This window comes from Sciurus vulgaris (assembly GCF_902686455.1).
Source record: "Sciurus vulgaris genome assembly, chromosome: 9".
In the NCBI taxonomy this organism is placed as follows: Eukaryota; Metazoa; Chordata; class Mammalia; order Rodentia; family Sciuridae; genus Sciurus; species Sciurus vulgaris.
This window is the reverse complement of record NC_136469.1, coordinates 86,175,121-86,201,314: the sequence shown is the minus strand read 5'-3', so window position 1 is coordinate 86,201,314 and position 26,194 is coordinate 86,175,121. Positions and strand designations below refer to the sequence as shown.

Below are 26,194 nucleotides of genomic sequence, written 5' to 3'. Positions count from 1 at the left end.
GTTCAGGTACACTAGGTGATAGCATCTGAGTAGGGGAAGGTGAGTGTGTAGTTAACAAAAAGAGAGAAAGTATGTTGATGCTTTGACAAGACTGAATATGTTTAAAATAACCATATTGAAATGCTTAGTATAAAATGTAGGAATAGATGATGAAAATGAGATGATCTTATCATTAAAAATTTTGGTCTCTGGCTTCTATGTTTGTGGAAGGAGTCTGGGATTGACTGCAGTAAAAAGAAATAGTACCTAGGAACTTCCCAGGAGTCTTCATGGAACCACGATCCCAGAAGTGAGGAGGCTCAGCCAGCTGGCGGTCCGTAGGTGCACCAAGGGCTGTAAAAGACCAAGTGCTCCAGAGACTTACAAGGCATTTCCTTTGTAAGGAACAAGGCTGCAGCTGTTTTCCCCCTGATTCTGCCCCCTCCCTACACACCATTTTGTAATCTAGATTGTTAGCTTTCTTGTCAGTCATTGGTCCAATTAGCCCGCGGGCTTTCACTATTTAAGAGTAATTCTTCTACTATTTGCTCTCTTTTCTCTCTCTCACTTTCACTGTCAATCTTTCTCTCTCTTTCACCTATGAGAGCAGACACTCTGTCTGCTGTAAAGTTTCTTGTGTGAGTTCCTGCGTCCGGAGTGGTTTCTGGGTGCTTTCATCCTTTGTTTTCTTTTCTGAGATAATAACAGTCAATTATGTGAACCTGTTCTGCCTGTTGAAAGAAGTGGGCAGGCCTGAAATCTGCCCGTCCAGCTATGGTTATTGGGAGGGGAAAGCAATTTATAGACAAGATGGTAGCCATATTTTAAGAAGTAAGTCCACAATAAAGGAAAGTTCTAAGGAGAAAAAGGAGAACCAAAGTCAATATTAGAATGCTGGCAAAAGTAAGAAAGAAATGTAAAAGAAGAAAAAACATCAGGAAACTCAGATTATTTTATTTCTACAGAGTGAAATAGTTTAGGATGGATATAACCTGTTCAACTCATCCACCAGTGAAAAGACATTATACTTTTTGTGAAATAATGTGAATTGTAGTCATTAGCAGGCTCAAGAAGAAAATTGTATTCATGGAAATTCTCTAGTCCACTCACAGAAAATCCTCCCTGTGAGGAATTACAATTACAGCCTGAGACATTAATCTACCAACCAACAGAATATGAGGATATTCTCTTATGATCCTGTATTCTGTTATGAGAATTCTGCTATGAGAATAGCAAAGTTAATAAGAATTAGTAGAAGTTTGGACAGGTTGAAATGATGGTTTGAAAATAACATGAAATTTAATGAATGAGAAAAGGTAAAGTTTTGCTGTTAGATAGGGCTTACTTGACACAAGTTCAGGTGAAAAGACCTGTTGGCTTTAATAGTCTATATGTAACAATGAGACCCATGGTTTGATTGTTCTACAGTCAAAGGTATTGCAATATTAGGATGCATTCCTGAAGGAAAACTATGATCAGATTACACAAACTGATGATTTCAGTTTATATCAGTCAGGTCATTTGGGGTTGCTGTAACTCATTCTCTTATGATACTCTACATAATTTTGAAAATGATGGAAGTGATATATGAATTAGCAAAAGTTCCAACAGAGGAACAAGGTACATTCCTCACTTCCAAGAGACAACAAATCTTAAGTTTTCAGTGTTAGTAACCTGTGATAATTATCATCCTTTTAACAGGTTTTAAAAATGTTATCATTACTTCATCTGAGCTTGGTGGTACATGCCTGTAATCCCAGGCATGTACCAATCTCAGAGGCTGAGACAAGAGGATCATAAGTTCAAAGCCAGCCTCAGCAAAAGTGAGGCACTAAGTTGCTACTCAGTGAGACCCTGTCTCTAAATAAAATACAAAATAGGACTGGGGATGTGGCTCAGTGGCTGATTGACCCTGAGTTCAATCCTAGGCACCCCCCTAAAAAATATTACCATTAGTTAAAAATACAGTGAGGGCACTTAACACTCACCTCATCCATCCTGTCTGTATCTGCAGACTTGGTGTGTGTGTGTGTGTATGTGTTTATGTATGTGTGTGTGTGTGTGTGTGTGTGTGTGTGTGTTTAAAGTTTTGTTAGTTTTAATTGGTTATATTCTATTTCTTGGCCCTTCAACTTTACTCAGCATCTAACAGACCCTCTGAGAACTAATTAACTTGTCTAAACTTTCTTAATTTCTGTGCAACCTTTCCTATCCTTTTAAAAATGATTCCATTACTTCTACTTTGTCTAGATTTATACATCCTGCTTTGTATCTGTAACATTTATGCCCTTTATTAATAAGTTGCTGCTATAAACTGAGAGCTATTAAACAGTCTATTCAATGGCATGTTTACTTGAAATATTATTTATAACAGTACCATGTACAAGTTGACACATAGGTCAGTAACTTAACCTGTAACTCTCAAACGAGAGCATTAGAGATGTCAAGGTTAATGTCACCTTATTTTTTTTCTAATTTACTCACAACTGCAGAAAATCATGCCACATCTATTTAGTTTTGCATATATTCCAAATATGCAAACTAAATATTTCCTCTTTTATTTTTCCTTTTTGAGAACTTTGACTTTCAATGTTGACAAAACACAAAGCCCCTACTTTTGTCACACCACTAAAATATTTCAGGTTTTTTCATAGTTTCTATGACAGAATATTCTATCATCTTTTAAAGCTGTATTTTGAAAACTCCTTTGGGTTTATGTTTCAGTTTTAGTTTGAATTTAATTACTTGAAGATCCAATAAGTGGCTCTCCACATGAGGTTTCTTTTCAGTGCAGTCCTGGGTAAATTGGACTATTTCTATTATCCCATGTTGTGTTCTTTCTTGAATTCTTGTAAGTTTTGTTGGACTGCATTTTCAAGTTGCCTGTGTCATAATTTTTTCAGAATGGATACCTTGGAGAAAAACTTTTGGGGTCTGCATTTTAAAATATTTTTTTCATATATTTACATAAGCTTTTGCTGGTATGCCAGTAGGAGTTCTTTAATTGTGAATTAAATTCTGGCTAACCTAACCTAGGTAAAAATGAATTTATTGAAAGCATAATGTTCACTTCAAGGATCTGTGCGAAGTTTGAAAAAACACTGGCACTAGACAAGAAAAAAATCAGAGCAGAAATCAATGACTCGTTGGTCTTTTGCTGCTGATACATCTTTTTATGTTGCTATTCTGAGATCCTATTTCTCCACTTTGATATATTGGTCAATATTATTCCCAATTGCTTGCTTTTTTTCCTTCAGAAATTCATCAACATCTCTTACATTGATAGTGCTTTTTATTGTTTTTAAAGCGCTGACAGGGTTTTATTCTCTTTTTGTATATTTTTACTGTAATTGTATTGTGATTGCAGAAGAGATGAGAGACACATTTTAAAATGATATGGCAAATTGTTAAATCCAGAGTATATAGAAAAGGGATTGAAAGCCATGTCACGAGGATATGGAAGAATAGACTGGTAATACTAATCCCAAATCTGAGGGTGGGTGACATGTTATCAGTCCTCCAACAGACACATCATCATAGGAAATTAAACAGTGGAAAATTTGAATTCAGTGTAAAGAAGATCTTTCTTTTCTGCCAACCACATTCCCTCACATGAGTCCATGTTTTATGTAACAAAATCTTGCATAGGCCTTGTCTCTAGCTATGGAGTTATCATCACTGGTTTTGTTTCATTTAGGGCCATTCTCATTATTAAGACATTTTTCTTGGAGGCCTTTCTTTTACCTTATCTTAGCCAGAAACTTTTCTTTTTACATTTGTTATCATAACAGACATTTACCAAGGAAGGACGGGGTGAGTGAGGTCAGCAAAGACTAATGTAGGAAATTATTGTTCAGAGAAAATGGACAAGATTAAATACTGAAGGTTTTGGGTTATGCTTTTAAAGAACTTTCCCATGAAAATTTATTAAAAAGTCATGGATTACCAAAGAAGCAAGAATGTCTTAAACTCCAGAGGCATTTTAAAAAATAAGCCTAAGTAGATTTTAAAGTGTGTGAATGATTTTGTGTGGTACTGTTTGCGAGTAGGAAGAAGGACTAAATTAACAGTCTTCTATTTTCCACAGAGTCCCAGGGACTCATAAGATTGCTAGTCAGCTGGCCCTGTGTGTATGTATACCTTACCAGTGACATTCTGGGGCTCCATTCCTACTTTAGCTAAAGATCTCACTATTATCTATCTGGGTTGCTGCGAATGATTTTTATTTGAATAAAAACTGTACAGGGAAAAATTGAGGAAACTGCTGAACTGAATATAGAGGTCTATACCAGTCCACATGCAGCGGTGGAAATGTGTGATTCAGTGCTAATGCTGGTGTCCCTGTGCCTCATTGAGTGGTGATAGGTACCAGACTAGACTAGTTTTACAATTCAGTGAGAAATTAATGTGGATGATCTGTTTTTATCCTGCAACAAGAGTCCAACATGTTTGTGAGGAGAAAGTAAATTTTCATTTATTCCAATTTTTTTATCAAAAAATGGGACAGGGCTTGAAATGAATTGAATCTTTATGCTAAGGGACTAGGTCTGTGGGAAAGTCGAACACCTTGAGGAAAGGGTATAGTAGAGCCTATCTGGGGCATATGACAAGTAAGTCCCGAAGATTTTTCTATTTGAGGATCATAGTTGTTTAGTGTTCTCATTTCTTCTCTCTCCAACCCTTTTACATTTGTGCTTATTTGCTTTTTTCCTTAGGGGTCAAAACTGATTGAAAAGTGCCAGTCTGTCTTGGAAGGCTAAGTGATGCCAGAAAATGTCAATGTAGATCCTGGCCGAGACGACCATTTTCTTTTGCACAAATAATGAAACTCATGTTGATTATTGAAGATAACAATTAACAAGTAAATCTTTAGCTGCTCACAATGTTCCTCAAGAACACTGACCCAGTGTACACTAAATATCTCCTTTCTACCCAGCAGAGAAAGCTACTTATAGAAACCCACAGACAATCCACTCTCATTTCCCTTCTCCCTATGTTTTTGTTTCTTGAGAGCAGCAGCAGACTCATGAAATACAAGGGCTTTCGAAACCTCAGGTAGAGGTAAAGGGCTGCCATGTCTAGTTGGGAATAGGCTGCTGGGCTTCCACCAGGAAAAAGATCCCAAGGGCAACTTGGAGTTCTGTCTATACCACTACTGAAAAAGAAAATCAGTGTACATGCTTTATCATAAAGTTACCTTCACAACTGACCTGTACTCTTTTACCTCAAATTTTACTGACATTGGTAGCATGGGCTCCTAATATATTTATATTAATTTGAGCTTTAGGTTATGATTAATCTTTCCCCTGGAAATCCTCCTGGAACTGACCTAAAGAATTTATAACTTGAAGTGATTTTTATTTTTACCAGAGTTTTTGTATAATAAAATAATTAGTACTATTTACTTTCTAAATAGATGAATTATTTTGATTGGAGAAATACAGAGGAAAACTTTGTGGTTATGATGCTCTTTATTTGATTTTAAATATTGTTTTTCTTCTCCACAGTGGATTTCAATATGGTAATACATGTTAGAGAATTAAATCCAATAATCAATCATGAACTTTATGATGTGTTCAGTGCACTGTGCTAGATACTGTAGGGAATAATACAAAAATGAATATAGTAAGAACAAAGTGTTAATGAATTTATACAAGATAGAAGCACATAAAGGAATTATAATAAAAGGCAAATTTCACATTTCTGTTGTTACAAGAGCAGTATAAACTGTCATTGTGGTGCATAGGAATTTGAGATCACATACTGTCACAGGAAATTCTACAGGAAGAAGTACCCCTAGCCCAGCTCTAGAAAGTGGGAACAGTTGGATTCAAAAGAGATGTGGGGAAGGTCTTCAAGGAATATGAGTTATCCATCTGGCTATTTTTAAGACAGGGATGAAGTAATTGTGGACAATAAAACTTAGTGGAACATAAAGCTACAAGGGTGGGTGGGGATATCCACTAATTTAACTATATATACTATTTATCACATACTTCTTATGTGCAAAGGGTCAGCCTTTATGTGTATTAGTCACATGATTCCCACAACTGTCCAAGGGAGGAAGTACAGTAGATCCTCCTTATCTCTGAATTCTGCACCTGTGGATTCAATGAACTGCAGATGGAGAATATTTGAAAATAAATGGTGTCTGTACTGGACATGCACAGGCTTTTTTGTTACACCACCTGCAATTTCCCTCAGTGCTTGACAAGGATTCCACTGAGTATAAAAGATGTTTGCAAAGTCTCATCTCATTGGGAATTTGCGTTGTGGGCTTTCCTTCCTTGCTTGCTTAATATGTGTAGGTTTAGTATTAATATTTTATGTGTTTTCCCTGAAAATAAGGGTCTTAACAGAACCAGGGTTAGAACATAAAAATCAGACTTCTTGTGGAACAGTGATTTCAGTTTTACTCATTTGCTATGAAATTCTGAGTAACCAAGATTGTTAAGAGAAAATATAAAAACAGATTCTAGCTGCCAATCTCCTGTTGACTACTCTCAGATGACCTGAAACACTAGGCAAATAATTCCAACCCCATCGGGAAGGAATAACAGGAACAGAAGAAATAAAGGGTTCCTCAATGTTAAGTTCACACAGTATAAGATGATATCATATATTTGTTAGCTTAAAATGTCTACCATTTATTAACTACAGAGGTAGTCACATGACTGATGTTTATTCAACCCTACTGAACTTGCTTTAACCTTTATGATCAGTTAAATATTAATATGTCTTATTGTTTAGTTACAGGTTATCACAAGTAAACAATTACTAGAATAATTAGAATACTTCATTGTCTAGTCTAGTAATGATCATACAAAATATTTTTGTTTTTCTCCTTGTGACTTCTTCCTGTTCTGAAAAAACATGTGTAACTGCCTACCTTTTAATGTGTAAAAAGCTGGCTGGGAAAAATAAAATTTAGAACATAGCATCCATTCCTTGAGTTTGTGTTGCTTTGTTCTGCACCTCGCCAACACCTACTCCATCACCTGTGACCACTACGACCCCTGCTAGGGCTGTACCCCAGCACCTTTTCCTTGTCATTATTTCCTAAACAATATAACTACTATTTACATAATATTTACATTCTCTTAGGTAGTATAAGTAATCAATAGATGATTTGCAGGATATGAAAGAATGTGGGTAGGATATGAAAGAATGTGGTTAGGTTATGTGCAAATGCTATGCCATTTTATATAAGGGACCTGAACATCCTCAGAGTTTGCAATCTGAGGAGAGTCTTGGAACCAATCCCCCACAGATACTGAGTGATGACTGTGCTATTATTCCCATTATTTGAGTGAGGATGCATAAAAGAACTCCAGATTGAAAGAGCGTAATTGAGAGCAAGGACCTAATGCTTGAATGCTAAGCAGTATGCTTAGCATTAGGAATGCTAAGAGTATGGGTTCTTAGAGTCAGAGATGCAAATTCTACTACTTATTTCTTCTACTAAAGATCTTAGCAATCTCCTCATCTCTTCACAGCTGATTTTATCATCTATAAAATGGACTTGAAAGAATAATGTCTTCAAGGGATTAAATGTCTTCATTTGCATTAAATGAGTCAATATATATAAAGCACTTAAAATAGTGCGTAGTGGGTGGTAAATGTATTAGGTAGAATTATATGAAATTGCTGCTTTTATAGGTCAAATATTGACAATTTCAGGTGGTTCAATCCAATAGATGTTAACATATTATTAAGAAGACAAACAGATGTCATCGAAGGGTTCTGCCCTCCATGGTTGCTTCCTATTCCCCTTTCCTTTCCCATGTACTTACTTCAACTTAAGAGTTACAACTGCTACCTTTTCCACTTCACCAACTGCCTTGCAAATGGAGTTCTTTCCCCTTCAGTTTCTGAAACCAATCTGAACAGCCCCAAATCAGATTCCATAAGAACATTGCCTATCTTTCATAGAGCCATGAAATAATAAAATATACTCCCATATTAGGGAAAATCAGTTAGCAGAGTTTCTATATTTCTTTAACTACTGGATTAGACTGTGAAAAAGGAGGCATACATATAAAGAACATTTAATAAAAATATTTAATAATAAATATTTAATAATTTACTCATTCATTTATTCACTAATTCATTAATTACTTTATTCACTTATTTTTATTGAGCACATTCTATATACAAGGCACAATATGAAGTACAGCAAAATATATAAGATGAATGTGACAGGTTCTCTACTGTTAGAATAATATATTATCTAGAGTTTAATTTGCTAAATATATAAATGGTAATGAAATATTTGGACCACCTAAAACAAGGACAAATTGTGACAAAAGCTTACAGTATTACGCAAAGATAACTCTTAAATAGACAGATTTTTACCTCAGAAATTGTGTTAGTTGTCTACTGCCATATAATGTTATATTAAAATTTAGCAGCATATCACAGCAAGCCTTTATTCTCTCAGTTTCCAAGGATCAGAAATCCAGCAGTGGTTGGGTTGAGTTTTCTGGCTCTGGGTCTCTCATGAGTTGTAGTCAAGCTATTAGATAGGGTAAAGTCATCTCAAGATTTGACAGAGCATAGAAGATCCACTTCCAAGATGGCCCATTAATGTAGCTATCAGTGGGAGGCCTGGATTCCTTGCTGGCTTTTGGGGGAGGGTCTCAGTGTAAGGTCTCATCAGGTAGGCCTTTCCCTAGGACTACTCAGGCCATGAGAGTTGGCTTCCTCTACAGTAAGAGATGCAAGAGAAAGAGAGCAAGGAAGAAGACACAGTGATTTTCATAATCTAATCTTCAAAGTCACACATGTTCCTTTTTGTTTTCCTTTGGTAGAAGCAAGTCACTAATTATTTTAAAAGACTAGATTTTTAAATATCCTATAAAGAAATGATAAGTGTGTGAGGTGACTGACATATTAATTAGCTTGATTTAATCATTCCGCAACATATACATATGACATCACATTGAACCCCATAAATATAGAATAACTATTTTTCAATTAAAAGTAAAAAGAAATCATTAAGTCCAGCTCACTTACAGGTGAGGAGTAGGCTTCATCTCTTGAGAGGAAAAGTACCAAAGACTTTATGGATATATTTTTAAACTACCACAGAAGAGATGCTAATGTCTCATTTGAATAATTAATTTGAAATTCTTTTGTATCTAAATTTCTGTGCTTGAGTACACTTACTACTTTTTGTTGGCATCTTTTAAATCACAACTTTTCGATTTCCTTATTTATAAAGTAACACTGTCAGTGGGGCCTAGTGGTGCACATCTGTAATTCCAGCTACTCAGAGGCTGAGGCAGGAGGATCACAAGTTCAACACCAGCCTGGACAATTTAGTGAGACCCTTCCTCAAAAATAGGAATAAAACAAAATAAATTTTAATAACTAAAAAAGAGGACTGGGTGTAACTCAGTGGTCGAGTGCTCATGAGTTTAATCCCTAGTACCACACACACACACAAAAAAAAAAAAGGAAAGAAAAAGAAAAATATTTAACACATTCATTATAGAATGTTTAATAAGTATAGAAAAACTAGAAAGACAGGAAACACCCATAATGCTACAATATAGACAAAACTACATTTAACATTCTAATTGTGGTTTGTGTGTACACATACAAATATTAGTGTGTGCATGTACAGATACAATTACATATGCATCTTATTGATAATAAATATTTTGTAGTATGTATATCTTATTTGGATACATAAAGAGAATTTAGCTCTATAATTAAAATTTGGAAAAAAAAAATCCTAATGACCACATAACACCTTCAGAGTAAATGTTTGTCTTTTCTTCTTTAATCTCTTTTCCTATTTTTGGAACAACTAAGATTTTCACTTCCTTCTGTCACAACAAATAACAATTATATTTGAAGACTGTCTTCGCACCTCTATTCTACATGAGATCTTTCATGTCGAATTATAGGATAAACTTTCTACTAACATGTCTTCAAGAAAAATTACACCTATTTGTATTTCTATCAGTTGTTGGAGTTTTCATCTCATCGTGATTTATTAAGTAGTTAATATTTCTTAATCTTTGCTAATAGACCTTGTGTTCTGTTGACATTCGAGTTATTATGTCATTGTCTTTCAGCTCCAAGTTTGCTGCCTGCTGTTATGAAAATGGGCATAAGCCCTTTAAAGTTTCCTTTGCAGTTTCCATGATGTTGTGCTTTGCCAGCAGAGGGCGATGCAGAAACACTGCAGGAGAAAGGGGGCTTTTCTAATTCCTGGGGGCTGGCAGGCCAGATTCCTGGATATAGGATTTTGCTTCTCTACAATTCTTCCCAGAGTAGTTTCCCCAAACTAAGTTGCCCGTAGGGTGCAGCTTTCTCCAGCATCTGTTTCCCCATCTGCTTCTCCAGCTTTTGATTAGGGCAGGGGTGGTCTATCCTGGAGCCCAGTACAGGCCTCTCCCTTGGCTCTAATTGCGGCTATTACATCTCAGCACAGTGTCTGCTTGCAGAGAAAGCCCCAAGGAGTCAGCGATCTAGTGTGCTTCTTTTCTGACATTTGTCCCATGCAGCCTCAAAGATGCCCAGGCCCAAATCATACACAGTATTATTACTAGATTCCTGCAAATGGCTGCAAATGCTGCAAATGCTCCCAGGTCAGCAGCACCTGGAGCAGCACTCCTGAATCTTTCTTTGTGCCCACCTTTAACAAATGTTCAACATCTCTAGTAATAAGAGAAATGCAAATCAAAACCACCCTAAGATTCCATCTCACCCCAATTAGAATGGCGATTATCAAGAATACGAGCAACAACAGGTGTTGGCGAGGATGTGGGGAGAAAGGTACACTCATACATTGCTGGTGGGGCTGCAAATTAGTGCAGCCACTCTGGAAAGCAGTGTGGAGATTCCTTAGAAAACTTGGAATGGACCCTCCATTTGACCCAGCTATCCCACTCCTTGGCCTATACCCAAAGGACTTAAAATCAGCATACTACAGACATACAGCCACATCAATGTTCATAGCTGCTCAATTCACAATAGCCAGACTGTGGAACCAACCTAGATGCCCTTCAATTGATGAGTGGATAAAGAAACTGTGGTATATATATACACAATGCAATATTACTCAGCCATAAAGAATGATAAAATTATGGCATTTGCAGGCAAATGGATGAAATTGGAGAATATCATGCTAAGTGAGGTAAGCCAATCTCAAAAAGCCAAAGGACGAATGATATCGCTAATAAGTGGAGGATGACACATAATGGGGGGGAGGGAAGGGTTAGTGTTAGGGTTAGAGTTAGGGTTAGGGAGGGGGGCAAGTATGGAGGAAGGAAGTACTGTATAGAGGGAAAAGAGGGGTGGGAGGGGTGGGGGGAAGGGAAAAAATAACAGAATGAATCAAACAACATTGTTCTATGTAAATTTATGATTACACAAATGGTATGCCTTTACGCCATGTACAAACAGAGAAACAACATGTATCCCATTTGTTTACAATTAAAAAAAAAAAATAAAAAAATAAAAAATTAAAAAAAAAAAAAAAAAAAAGCTCCCGGTCCCTCTGTGTATATGTCCCTCAGCTAGTCATACTCCAAAGGGTTGTTCCTGTTTGCCCAGCAAGTGGGGTGCTGCTCTGTCCTGGGCAGTACCACCAACTTCTATCCAGGGGATTGCAACCACACCTTTCCTCCTAGTGAATTCTGAAATCCCCATTCCAAGGTTTTCCTTTTTAGGGTTGTCTCCCTCAGTCTTAGATACCCTTTAGAATTCCCTTTCCATCTTTATAGATTCTCTTCTATCATGATTTCATAATTCTTTATACTAAAATTCCTCTGTTTAAATTATTGCATGGTTTCTGTCTACTGGCTGAACCCTCACAAAAGCAGTTGATAGCTGTTTAGATACAACTTTTTTTCATATACTTAGTTGCCATTTGCACTTCCTCATCTGTGATTTTTCTTTTCATACCATCTTTTTTTTTTTCCTATAGAAGGCTTGGTACTTATGCATTCTGTAGACTTTCAATAAGTTAATATTTTGTCATGTTTATGGAAGGCACTGGACACTGCCTTAATTTTTTTTTCTAAGTATTGAATCTTAACAATCACATTTGTCTTATTTTAGTGAGATGAAATTATTTTCCTATTAATTCATAGATGAAGGATAAAGAGTAACAGTATTCAGTAAAAGAGTGACAGAAAAAGTCATAGTACAATTTCACTTTTAGTCACTATGACTACTTTTAGTCATAGTGATAAGTAATACCTCTGTCTTAAAAATGTTTCACATCTTAATGTTGATAATTAATCTTCCAACTGGGTTTACTACATACAACTTTATTCCTTAGAATATGCAATGACTAACAACATAACACATGCTTATGAAAAATGCAAATGGAAGTAGTTTAGGGAATGGAAGCATGTTGCATCATTCTCCATTTTAATACCAATTCAAAAATAAAATCATAGATGGCACCTGTAGCATTTCTTCATTCTGAGTGTTGTTTTCCAAATGAGCTTAGCAGACTGTGAGTACCTTGAGAGTGTCTTGTAGAACAGGGTGCTGTGACAGCAGAGCTCCAGATCTCTGCCTGGCGTACCACTATGACTTTGCTTTATCCACTGTATTCGTTCAACCAAATGTAGGTATTTGTGGCCAAGTCTGGTTGTAGCTAATGCAATATATTAAATCTCCATGGTATATTTGCTTGGAAAAATAAAGAAAAGGAGTTCAACTTTAAGAATAGTTTTGAAAGTGCTTAGTAGAGCAGAGAAAGAAAAAAAGAAAGGCCAAGACTGAGAAAATGATAATTCAGATTTCAGCAGACTCCGTAATCTTTTCCTTCCCAAAGGATAGGTAGCTCTAATATTACGTCATCAACTCGTACAGAGAGAGTTCTGGCTTTTATGAAAATGGCAGCATGTTCAAGGAGATGTAAAACACTGTAACCATCAGATCCTTTGATGGTGTAAGAGCGTGATTCTTGTTCATGTCAAGAGCTGACAGTTTTTACTTCTGGTCATTTCTGTATCAGTTGATGATATTTCAGTTCTCTTCAGAATTCAAGCTAAAATAAATTTGAGCTGAATAATATATGAAAATGCCACATTCATTACACATTTTAAATAACAGATATTTGGAATACACAGTATCCAAGCTTATTTCAGTTACTGAAACTAGATTTGAGCTCATTTTAGTCTAAACATGAACCCTGGTTAAACTTATCACTTAAAAAAAAAAAAAAAAAACTTTTTCAACATTTGGTTTTTCTACCAGTACAATGTCATAGATGTCATGATTTGAATGCTAGTGCAGACTTTATGCATTTGTCAAATAGTAATCTCTAATTTTGTTGACATGTTTTAGCAATAGAGGCCTGTATTACTAAACTGTTGTCTCTGTTTTTATTCTCCGTTTACTTTGAAGACATTTCAGTATAATGGCCTTTTCTGTTTGGAATCTGGAAATGAGAAGGAGGAGAAGAGTTTTAAAAACTGAACACAAAACTGTGCACTCAGTCTATAAAAAGGACTAAGTGCCCAGGTGCATGCTCTTGACTTACTTTGCTATTGTTCTTTGAATCTCTCTTTTCTCTTCTTCATTTAATCTTTGAAGAATGGATTCCAAGAGAGAAAAATGAAAGTTAATGTATTGTGCCACCTGAGAAAGAAAAACACACAAAAAGAAAGCAGATCATTTATGAGAGAGGTACTGAGTCAGGAGGGAAGATACAGAGGCAGATTCAGGGTGGTCATATTCATACATCACTGCTAATTTCTTCTGCATCTTTATCCATGAGAAAAATTCGAGCATTGTTTTTGGAAGGTCCTTGTAGAAGCCTCTGCAGTAATGGAATATCTGTCTTTTTTAGCCGTCTCTGCTCTGCAAATAAAAACAAGAATCAACCACAGTCAGGGATCATCCTAGAGAAAAAGAAGAAAGACAATTTTCCCATCCAATTCCTTGCCTCATTTTGGAAGAAATAGACCTAAGGAGAACATATCAGAGGAAGCTCTCACTTGAAACGGTACAGTAGCCTCCCCCTTGGAGCAGCTGTTCCAAGACTCCAGTGGGTGCCTGAAACTGCAGAGTCCCAAATCTTATACACATGAATGTCTTTTTCTTATACACACATACCTATGATAAAGTTCAATTTATAAATTAGGCACTATAAGAGATTGACACTAATAATAAAGTAGAACAATTATAACACTATCTTCTAATAATATTGTCTGTATCACTACTTTGAGGTCATTATTAAGTAAAATAAGGGTTATTTGAACACATGCCCTGTGGTATCTGTGGTATCTCAGCAGTCAATGAGTAAGAAAGAGGCAATAAAGTCAGAGAGAAATGGCAGGCAATGTTGACTCCCCTAAGAGATACAGCAAGAAGGGAAAATGAAAAAGATAGATGTGCAGAGGTAGACAAAGGTATAATTGCCTAACACTCCCTGGAGAACCTTCAGGGGACCCTCAGGAGTTCTGATTTCCATTCAGATAATTGAATGGTCACTAAGAAAACTTAAGTATTATAAATTCTTTGGGGACACTTCAATCTTAGATTGCCTTTCTCTGAAATTGTAGGACCTAAATAATGCTCTATAAACCTCTTCCCTTTCTCCTATCTTTGTTCCCTTTTCCCCACAGAATGAGGTAATTATAACACACTGGAGTCAAGTACAAAGAATGATCAAGCTTTCTTACCTCCAGTTGAAAAAATAATGTAAAGAGCAAAATCTTGAGGACTATTCTCAATCTGTCAATGGAAAAAAAATGAACAAATATGATTCTTTGTTTTCATGATATTTTCTAAGTCAATCAGCCCCAAATTATGCATATATATCCTCGCTTCCCTTTTTTACTCTCAAATATAAAAACTGCTCCTTCGAAAATAATGTGATATCTCAGGGCATCGTTACTAATTGGTGTTATAACAAAGGAAAGAATCCTTCAGAACTGAACATCCAATTTAAATTTACGTGTTCACAGGCCTTTTTAGAAGAGTGCATTTATTTGTCCATAGTTAAATTATATTCAAGATATATGTAGTTATGCTTAGTATAAAGATTACCTTAAATTTTTGGAGAAGTTGCTTTATTACTTCTTCAGTTGTCATGGTACTGTTTATTCTGACCTTAGTTTCTGATCCAAAGGCTGGAGTGAAAATTGATGTCTAGGAAAAAGTGTCATATGAGTCCTTAAAATTATATAAAACTAACAAAAGTCATACCCTGAACCTAAAGTGGGCAGAATATATAATTCCTGAAAGTGATGACATCATTTTACAAGAATATCACAGCATTAACTTTGCTTGGCAAAAATTTGAAATCATGTTATCAAGCTCCAGAACTCAAGCACTTAACCACTATGCTCAGATGACAGTTTAGTTCCATTTTCATTCCCAGGATAAGTGATCTATTTGGAAGCCAATCATTTGTAGCAATATTTCTAGAACACAAATCAGCCCCCAACATGATGACATATAGCCTAAGTCCTGAGGTGAAGAAGAAACCAGGACAACTGGTAGGTAAATATCTGTGGGGAACTATCAATGCAACTTTATAGGCAGGAGGATAATTCTTGAAGACAGAAAAAGTGTCTAATTTGAACAAAGAATTGAGAAGGGAGGTTTCTCCCCACTGGGCTCCAAACACAGTACTGATACCCTCCCAACTGCGGAAAACAAGCAATAATGTAGAAAACCCTAATAGAGAAATCAGGTGACATTTCTAATTGAAGGCCCAGGGGGTGCTTGATATAGTATAAGTGCTTTAAAAGTACTTGTTAGAGGAATGCATAAATGATTACTAAAGCATATGACATGAAAAATATTTGAGTATTAGAAAAAAAATGATGATATATTTCCTACCTTCAGCAAAATGACATGTCTTATAAGTACTATGGAAACACATACATAAATGCAGTAGCAGGTAAGAATACAAATTTTATCTAAGCCATACCCACACTTGCATTTAAAAACTATGTGTGAAGGTACAAAATTTGAAAGAGAATAAGCAAAATAAGAAGTTCAATTTATTAGAATAAATAGGTTTGTGGCTGAATTTTCCCTTTTATTTAAATGTTAATGTTCAAATGTCCTTTGAGCCAACTTCCATTGTATTCTTTACATTATTCTGACTTTATCTGTTGGTATTTTTGTTTCCCCATGCAAGCTCTGTGCTTCATGCTGGTGAGGCATCCATTGACCCATTGGTATATTTCTAATACTGGGCTCAATTCCTGCCCTTAGGTGGCATTTGTCTACCACACTGATTAATAACTTGGATTCTGGAAACAGAAAAATCTGGATTCAAATTTAGAGCTGTTAACTGCTAATATTTAGCAGTGTGATCTAAGACAAATCACTTAACCTCTGTGAACCTCAATTAACTCATATGTAAAGAGGAGAAAATAGTTGTGCCTACTTCATAGGATAGTTCTAGAGATTAATGAGATAATTCATCAAAAATCCATTTGAAACACTTAATTTAGAACTAGCATATAGGGAGTGCCCAATAAAAGTTAGATATACTACTGCCATTGTTATTATTAGTATTTTAGATTTTAAGTTGAATTGAGTGGCATTCAACTGTTGTTAGTGCAATAAACAACATTGTTTTAAATCACATTAATGGAATTGTAACTCACTCACTTCATGGTTATACAAGTGTCCATTAATAGAGGCCCTATGGCTCTGTCTATCCTTTCTGTCCATCGTTGGAGGCTTCATCCTTTTTCTTACCAGGGCCGCTTCACTCATGGTTCTATAGAGCAATGGGGACTCTGGTTCTTCATATGCATATAGCTTCAGAGTGCTGCTGTGATAAGATAAATAGTCTGGGAAGAATAAAAATTATAAGCCCATGTCATTTAGCTGCCCATTTAGCTCCTTATACCCTGGGTAGATTGGTATATGTTTTCTTTAATTTTGAGAATACTGCTATTTCCTAGCTGTTTAAAAGCATCATAGTCCACTGCTTGGCTACATATTTACTTTCTAAATATTGTCTGGAATTGTTCAAACAGCAGATTCTTTCAGTGAATTATGTCTCATAGGACATTACAACAATCACATTTTTAAGATTGGTGCATTATTTCAAAATTAATTTATTGTGAATGCTAGGTAAATTTTCTAGAACTTCAGAATATTAGAGATGGAAGAAACTTGATACTCCATTAGTGTGAGCTCATATTGGTAAGATAAAGTACAATGAGTTGAAGTTGCTTTTCTATGAACACAGTACCTAGAAGTGATGGAGTTAAGTCTGTATTCCTGTTTTATATTAGCTCCAGGTTTATCTTTCCTGAGAAAATGGACATTGGGCCTTTATTTCCCTAAAAATTCTATAGACTCTTGAGTAGCCATTTTTAAGATATGTAGGAATCTTGAAAGATTTTGTTCCCATCTTTTATAAAAGCAAAAGTATCAGTGTGCTCTGGATGGATGCCTACTAGCAACATATCAGATAATTCATATAATCTTACTAGACATTCCTAGAATATGATATGATTTTTCCCCTTAATTGAGCACTATCCTATGGTTTCTTTTCATTGGGACATGTGAATTCAACAATGATCCACAATCTAGTCAAAATTTGGTTATTCTGTCATTCCAACTCATAGAGCAGATTTTAGAATATAAAATTATAGTAAAGCTTCAGTCTGACCTTGTCACTATTGGGTGTGCTGTAATTTAAATGAAATTGGACTGAGCAGCAACATATTCTTAGTCTAAAGATGCAGAAGATTCAAAACTGCCTTCAGTACTTTTTCCAGTTTCCTCAATTGGTTTTGCTGTAAGAATTGGGCCAACTAGTACCATCTGTGTTCTATTTTACTTTGGAATTTTAAATTTTCTATTGTGAGTAGAGTGCCATCAAACAGGTATGAGTTATTTAATCTTTCTCTGGCACTGATGCATAAATACAAATAGATTTTTATGGTATCTTTGATGCCAAAGATTGAGATTTCTTTGGATTTAGTGATGTTCTTCAAAGAGATAATTGGAAGGGTCTATAGATAATAAGCTCCTATAAGACAATAAGGGAACCTTGGAAATAATACCATGTTTGTTACAGTATCTGAGACCTTATGGAGCGAGTAGAGAAGACAGAATTAAAAAGGGTTTAAAAACAAAACCAAAAACCAAACATTTGAAGTTGTTGATAAGTTTATGAAGTCAACACCAGCTGCACACCCTTGATCAGTCTGAACTTGGCTTGGAAATATCAGAGCCCCAGTTCAGGTGTGTGAACCTGTTGCCCTGGTCCCCAGCTTCAGTCATCAAATCCTTCCTGGTCTCTGTATATGGGAAGTACATGAAAAAATCCAAGTACAATACAAAATATTATGCCTGACACTTATCAGAGTCTTACTAAATTACAGCCCTCATAGTCATTATTATTGCTATCACTATCACATCATAATCATTTTTTATTTGTTCTATTTAGTTATTCATGACAGCTTAATGCATTTGGATCATCATTATTATTGCATCTACTAATGTCATGTGTCACAGGAACTGGCATTTTCCATTGGATCCTTAAGTTTGATATAAGATCATTTGATATTTAAGTAGATTTATCTTTTAAAAATTAAAATAACTATCAAATATAAAAGTGTCTATAGCATATCTGCATCTTTCTGAGCAACAAAACTATTTAAATATCTATTAACTAAAATGTTCAACTTCTAAAAACAATGTGAGATTAGCTCTGAGGAACTTGGTCTAACATATGAAGCTAATAAGATTAATAAAAGGCCCCAATCCTTGGGGAAAACATTGAACACTTAAGAGTACAAACTTTATTCAAACCATTAGCTTTAGGTAATCTAATAAAGCTAAGTGACAATGTAATTTTTTAAAAGATCGACATATTTTTATATAGCATAATAAGGTTCTTGAACATCATATAGGCAATGCAGAGACTCAAGTTACTATGCTCCTAGGAGATTTTAAAGGAATATATGTATGTATGTATTTCTTATATTTCATATATATGTATGTGTATGTGTGTGTGTGTGTGTGAGTATGTATACACAAGAGTTTACTGAACAGTGGTGTGCATTTAGGAGTCAGGTTTTACACTGGTTAATAATATAAAGTCTCACCATTAATAAGATTTTGATACTGACCTTCCCGAGAATTGTTTGATTCAGACAATGGAATCTGGGTCCTATCCAGCTCACTGATATGATAAAGATCATCAAATTCTCCCCAGCGTGTCATTCTCCTAAACAGTAATAAATCTTGTAAATGTCATAAATTCCATTTGTATTAAGGTCCAAGATTCTTTTCAGATTCATAATATTAATGTAATTCTTGTAGGCCTTTGAAGGGAGACATGTTATTCAAAGTTATAAAAATGTTATGATGTTATTAACATTACATTCATACCAGAGTGGTCACTATGTGTTTTAAATACTTCCTGAACATTTTTAGAACCACATCTTGACATCTTAACATAATAATTCAGTTACACAAAGAGAAGGGAGGTTATATGGAATATGTAAAGCACATGTGCAAATGCAATTGATAGAAACTAAGATGATCCACTGTTAAAAAACACAGTTCACTATATTCTTAGGAGAGTTTAGATACCAAAATTTTCATTCCATAAATATGTATTGAGTACCCATTGTATTAAAAGGATTATTATGTAAAGTAACTCTAAAATAATAAGATATAGTACCTATCTTTAAGGCCCTGACCACATGGAGGAAAATGTAAGAGAAACTCCATTGCTAGAAAATTGTGATTTCTTATGGAATATAGCAATTTTCTATATATTCTGATGCCCAGAATAAATGCAACCTGACAATTGCTTATTTTTATAGCAGGCTAACACTCATTTCTGTTTTATTATCTGATCTTAAACAAACTACTTGTCATCTCTTGGCCTCAGTGTCATCTGTAAAATGGGGATGATGACAGTAAGAGATAGCATAGGATCACTGTAACAGTTAAATAAATTGATTCATATAAAGTTTTTGAAATTCTGCCCTAAATACATATTCAGAATGAGTATGATACATAATCAGTATAAATCTAAAATTTATCAGAACTGTCTTCATCTTCATAGTCATCACCATCATCTGAATCCATTTCCCATCCGTCAGGCACAATTGGGGATCCAGGTATTCCTGTATCTCTGGGGAAATGAGCACTGTTATTTATGGAAACAGTCTTAGTCCCAATAAGGGCATCTTCCATCCATAATATCTGTTTATTATGAACAGAAACATATTCACTAACGGGGAATGTGTGTCATTAACACTACCTAAATGTCATTGTGTGTGTGTGTGTGTGTGTGTGTGTGTGTGTGTGTGTGCGCGCGCGCGCGCGCACGCGTGCGCGTGCGGGGGGGTGGGGGGGGGGGCCTATTAATACTAATGGTAGAAAATGTGAAAAAAAAATCATTCTTATTTTTCCTTGACCTCTGAATTATTCTGAATTCTTTCCTAGCTATTTTATCATTTGTTCTTCATAATAGGTATAATAGATAACATAATCCTGATACATTTGTTAATGAATTTTCCAACAAGATCTACTGTCCAGAATATAGTTGGTCAAAATAAATGCCATAAACTCCAAAAACTATATGTAATAACTTAACTCAAAGGAGAAATATTCAGGTCCTCATGCAGATTCTAATTATTCTTATCATATGTAAAAATTATTCACTTCCAGTCTAATCTACAGCAGATTAATATTCAAAAAAAGGACAGGTTTAGTTATCATAGAAATAGGGTTGTCAATAGAAAGACAGAATATCACTGAGAAGCAGAAACTAACTAGGCAAAGCAATCTGATAGTATCTCATACGGGGGTACTAAGAATTCCCAGGAATGCCAGACCCGTAAAATGCAACACAAATTATTGGTGACTCTGGTAAACTCGTCAGCTGTCCTCTTCTTCAGTTTGAAGGTGCCACAGAAACATAAGAGCTCAAACATGGCTCAATATATTCAGTGTTTGGTTTCTTTTCCTTCTTACCATCTATAATTGAAAAAAATACTTTTAGGCTTTGGATTGTAATTTGAGTGCCACTCTGTACAACTGTACACATGACTAAGCTTGAGGGCAGTTACCCAGTGTTTTCAAGAGAGAACTGGTTGGAAGTTTAATATCAAATAGTTTAACTTGCCCAAACACAGGACTGTTTGAATTTCTCTAACCAAACTTCAGGATGTATATCATTTGCAAATTTAAACTCTAGGGAGGTTTTCTATTGAGTTGCAAAATAAAATGGAGGTAGAAATTTGATAGACAAATAGAAGCATTTCCCTACCCATATGGTAAGAAAATAAAAACAGTACTGGTGTTATTCAAATATGCACCTGTCCAGTTTCTACTCTTTACCTCATTCTGCCATGACTTGGGCAAAATATGACAATGCTGATTTTGGAAAAATATTAAAAATAGAAATAAAAAATAGTGCAATCAAAAATAACCTCGACTGGGAGAATTGGAAATCCATATGCAACAGAATGAAACTAAACCCATATCTCTCACCATGCACAAAACTAAACTCAAAATGGATTAAGGACCTCGGAATCAGACCAGACACCCTGCAGATTATAGAAGAAAAAGTAGGTCCAGATCTTCAAATGTCGGCTTAGGACCAGACTTCCTCAACAGGACTCCCATAGCACAAGAAATAAAAGCAAGAATCAATAACTGGGATAGATTCAAACTAAAAAAAGGTTTCTCTCAGCAAAGGAAACCATCAGCAATGCGAACAAAGAGCCTATAGAGTGGGAGAAAATCTTTGCCAATCATACTTCAGATAGAGCGCTAATCTCCAGAATCTATAAAGAACTCAAAAAACTCTAAACCAAAAATACAAATAATCCAATAGACAAATGGGCTAAGGAAATGAATAGACACTTCATAGAAGAAGATCTACAAGCAATCAACAAACATATGGAAAAATGTTCACCATCTCTAGTAATAAGAGAAATGCAAATCAAAACCACCCTAAGATTCCATCTCACCCCAATGAGAATGGTGATTATCAAGAATACAAGCAACAACAGGTGTTGGCGAGGATGTGGGGAGAAAGATACACTCATACATTGCTGGTTGGGTTGCAAATTAGTGCAGCCACTCTGGAAAGCAGTGTGGAGATTCCTTAGAAAACTTGGAATGGAACCACCATTTGACCCAGCTATCCCACTCCTTGGCCTATACCCAAGGACTTAACATCAGCATACTACAGACATACAGCCACATCAATGTTCATAGCTGCTCAATTCACAATAGCCAGATTGTGGAACCAACCTAGATGTCCTTCAATTGATGAATGGATAAAGAAACTGTGGTATATATATACAATGCAATATTACTCAGCCATAAAGAATGATAAAATTATGGCATTTGCAGGCAAATGGATGAAATTGGAGAATATCATGCTAAGTGAGATAAGCCAATCTCAAAAAACCAAAGGATGAATGATATTGCTAATAAGTGGATGATGACACATAATGGGGGGTGGGAGGAGTTAGGGTTAGAGTTAGGGTTAGGGAGGGGGGCAAGAATGGAGGAAGGAAGGACTGTATAGAGGGAAAAGAGGGGTGGGAGGGGTGGGGGAAGGGAAAAATAACAGAATGAATCAAACAACATTACCCTATGTAAATTTATGATTACACAAATGGTATGCCTTTACGCCATGTACAAACAGAAACAACATGTATCCTATTTGTTTACAGTAAAAAAAAAAAAAAAAAACCTCGATGAAGCTGTTCTTTTCTTTTATGGAAAGGAAAATTTTCATTGACCCAGATAGGAGAGATCAAAGTGCTGCTCATAGAGTCATATCTATAATGGATCACAAATGGTCAGAACTCAAACAAACTGATATATATATTTTTTTGTTTATACAACTCCCATGCAACTGCTACTTCCTCAATGTGACTCATTTCTAATATAACTAAAACAAACTTGCATGACAAGACTGACAATTCTCTCAAATGGTGAACTGAAAGATGTGCAATTGCAGCCCTTCCTGCAGCTGGGTACACAACAGCCATGTCCTGAATGTTCACCCGCTGAAGATATCAAGTCCCCGCTCCTGCAAGAGCAGAGGTGTTAAGTTCTGCCTGCAGGTGCCCCGTATGGGAAAAGGAACTTTGGAAAAGCTTTGAGTGAGGGGCTAGTCAATTTCTTTACACAATTAAATAGAGGCTCAGGATTTAAACGAATCAACCAGAGTGGCAACCAGAATTAGGGTGTTTATGAATGGATTAAAACAAAGAATGATACCTAAGTTTGGTTGCATACCCCATGAGAGACCCGGACACTGCTGAAAAACCATTCCAAGTTATGCTGTGTCTTCCAGTGTGACTGTTCAGCTGATTCTCACAAAGTATTCTTGACTTATTAATCACAACCAAATCTAATTTTGCTCTTATGTGTGAGAATCTGAGTGTACGTGTAAAGAGTACAACTGCTTCCTGCTAGTTCTTGCCCACCAGAAATATCTGATATTCTGCAAAATCATACTTTAAATGTTCTAGTAAGTCTTGTTACTACTGTAAAGGCAGGCTGAGTAATTTTCTAAGTAATTCATTTTCAACTTTAAACAATAGGAGATTCCCAGCAATGTTCTGAAAAATTGCTGAAAACAATGAAAAATTCAAATAGGTTCCATAGAAGGTACATCATAAGAGTATCATTTTATAATCTGCCTCAGTATATAGAATAGAATTAATATTACCTTGTCCACCTGGGCTCTTGAAAGTCATCCAAAATTTAGGAATATTAGAAACGAGTATTTTGAATTTCAGAAATTAAAAAAATATCTTGGGATAGCCATTCAAAATAATGATGTCTTACTGTGATATTGCAAGTACTTCCCTTCCATTTCCTTGATATCTTCCTTTAATGCTCCATACTTATTAAGTTTTCATGAATCAAAAAATGAAAATGCATCAAAAAGAGCTAGCTGCTCAGAGAACTTTGCCATAAGTTTTTAGTTGATATGAAATATAATGGCTACTGTTTTTGAATTCAAATCTTGCAAAGTTTTTTAAAAGCAAGGTCCGTGGGTAATCTGATACTCCTAGTCATTTAAATCATCAGCTCTATTGTTACCAACAGCCAAGCCAGGGAACCTGCCTGGAATCTGCCTGGATCCTAGCTGGCTGAATTTGGTCTCTTGCCTGCATAAAAAACAATCAAATGATTAAAAAAAGAAAAATGAATGTAACACAGTTTGACCAAACATGGAGAGAAGCAGCTAGTTTATTTCTCTGTCAGTCCTATAGAAGTGGTTACAATTTTTAGAAATAAAACCCAGGAAATGTACATATATAGTTTAGCTAGGCTGTGCTAGTCAAAAATATGTCACCATTTCAGTTTCCTTAGTGCTTGCCAGGACTACGGGTAGCTTCTGCTTCCATTTTTAGCTTTAAGAAGTTCAGAAGCAAAAAGTGATTTGAAACTTTTAATTCAAAGGGACTATTACACTGTCAGTCATCTAGTACCTGAAAGAGATGAATGCAGGGGTTCGTGAGGCTGCTTGACTATAACCTGCCTTCTGCTCTTTCTAGATCCTATGCCCACTGGTGGTCCTTAGCTTAGATGGAAGACTAGGCAGAAGTGGCAGACAGAAAGAGCTGTCACATAAAGCAGAAGTAATTTTATCATAGGTTTCTGGGTACCTCACTAGGCACTACAACAACACAAAGATGATTCCAGATCGGTTGGGTAACATCTAGCTGCTCACATTGCATAGGGAAGATAGGTGTGTACAAATACAATAGAATGTATGCTCTAGAGGTGATACAGAGAAGTGGTCAGTATACTGAGTATAGACTGAAAGATCAAGAAGGCTTTTGTTACCTGACCTGAGTCTTAAAGGATTACATAGAAGAGAGTCAGGCAAACTGGTGTTGAGAAGAAGGCAGACTTCCAGGCAGAGTAAGGTAGGCAAGAAAGGAACTTCAGGATGTGTTTAGGGAACTACAAAACACTCAGTGTTGCTGGAGCATAATGTTTGAGAAACACTGGTAAGGTGAAAGTCATGATGGGGCTTAAGTATTTTCTACAAAGGAAAAGCAGACCCCCTTCAAGGTAGTATCTGGTTTTTCTTAGTTGTGAACAAAGATCAGATTGGGCAAATTGTCTTGGCAGCTTTTTCTTCATCCTCTTCTCTGATAGAACTCCAACTCATCCAGTAGTGGATGGGAGCATGAAAAGTGGGAAGGAATGGCTTAGGATCTCATGGCATATGCAAAAGGGCGATGAGCTAGAAAGCTAAGGATCAAAAGGAGAGAAGGGAGGGAAGGAAGGAAGGAAGGAAAGGAAAGAAAGGAACTCTTCTAATTTTAATTCTTGCTGGGAATATTTGTAGATTTTTCTAAAAATCTATAAATCAACCCAACTTGGATATTCAAGGTATAGCTACATAAAACATACAGAGAACTGTTTTGTATATTTATTTAACTTCAAATGTATTTTATCATGCTCTGTTAAACAGGATCAGGACAATTAGGTGCAGCATAATTAAGACATCCTTCTGGAAAACAAGAAAAGATTTTTGTTTCAAAGAAAGGAGAAATTTAAATTTTACCCTCTCCCCACCTTTTTGAAGACCAGACCAGGGATAACCAAATTTTGCCTTTCTATTTTGCCTCCTGCAGTGAATCTTGTGGTTTTCCAGGACGGATGAATACAGCAGAGGGGTGGAGAAAGTCTGGAGTCCATGGAAGTAAAGTGAAGTCTGGTTTTGCCACATGGTCACTGGGGAATCTTGTACAAAATCCCTTATCTCAAAGAGTCCTGGTTTCTGAACACCCAATTCATGGAATTACTGGGGTATTGTATGAGGCTGTGTAAAAGCACATGCAATAAAAGTAGTTATAAAGATGATATAAGGAATTAAAAGCATGAAAGATCACTCACCCTTTGTTAGAAAAGGCATCAGGTGACTTTGACATAGTGAAAGAAGAGATTGGCTTCTCATCTTGTATTTTCAGCTGTATAGGTCGTTTCACTCCCCAGAAAATGTCCAGCATTCCTTCAACAATTAGTTTCCCATCTTCAGTCTAGGAAAGAAACCAATAATCTCCATAGTTGTTTCTGTTATTATTTATAGAAGGTAAACGTTTTAGCTGAAGTTGTAGAAATTAAGTTCATAACAAATGTTAACAGGTTAAAAATAATACCAAAAGGAATTATTTGACTTCTTAGTTTATCTACAAAATCATCTATTTTTTGACACATTCTTTTATTTTTGAAAACAGCTGTATCCAGCAAA

The 26,194-nt window shown here is 35.7% G+C and overlaps 2 protein-coding genes across 5 annotated transcripts in view; one reads left to right on the top strand and one right to left on the bottom strand.

Moving 5' to 3' along the window:
• The window catches only part of LOC306669816 (alpha-fetoprotein-like), a 55,199-nt gene extending 50,314 nt beyond the window's left edge, over positions 1-4,885 (top strand). The window contains 1 exon segment of the mRNA XM_079153969.1: positions 4,695-4,885. Within this exon segment, the coding sequence (XP_079010095.1) occupies positions 4,695-4,739 (45 nt within the window). The 3' untranslated portion in view covers positions 4,740-4,885.
• Positions 4,886-7,407: 2,522 nt separating this feature from the next.
• Positions 7,408-26,194, bottom strand: part of RASSF6 (Ras association domain family member 6) — a 45,441-nt gene continuing 26,654 nt past the window's right edge. For 3 of the 4 annotated variants that reach the window (XM_079152754.1, XM_079152757.1, XM_079152755.1), the window contains 9 exons: positions 25,840-25,982; positions 19,068-19,165; positions 16,585-16,769; positions 15,004-15,105; positions 14,637-14,688; positions 13,694-13,812; positions 13,493-13,590; positions 12,466-13,390; positions 7,408-8,684 (listed from right to left, as the gene is read on the bottom strand). In XM_079152754.1, coding sequence (XP_079008880.1) covers positions 13,315-13,390; positions 13,493-13,590; positions 13,694-13,812; positions 14,637-14,688; positions 15,004-15,105; positions 16,585-16,769; positions 19,068-19,165; positions 25,840-25,982 — 873 coding nt within the window. In that variant the 3' untranslated portion in view covers positions 7,408-8,684; positions 12,466-13,314. The remainder of the gene's footprint in view (positions 8,685-12,465; positions 13,391-13,492; positions 13,591-13,693; positions 13,813-14,636; positions 14,689-15,003; positions 15,106-16,584; positions 16,770-19,067; positions 19,166-25,839; positions 25,983-26,194) is intronic. The other variant, XM_079152756.1, reaches the window with a different exon arrangement.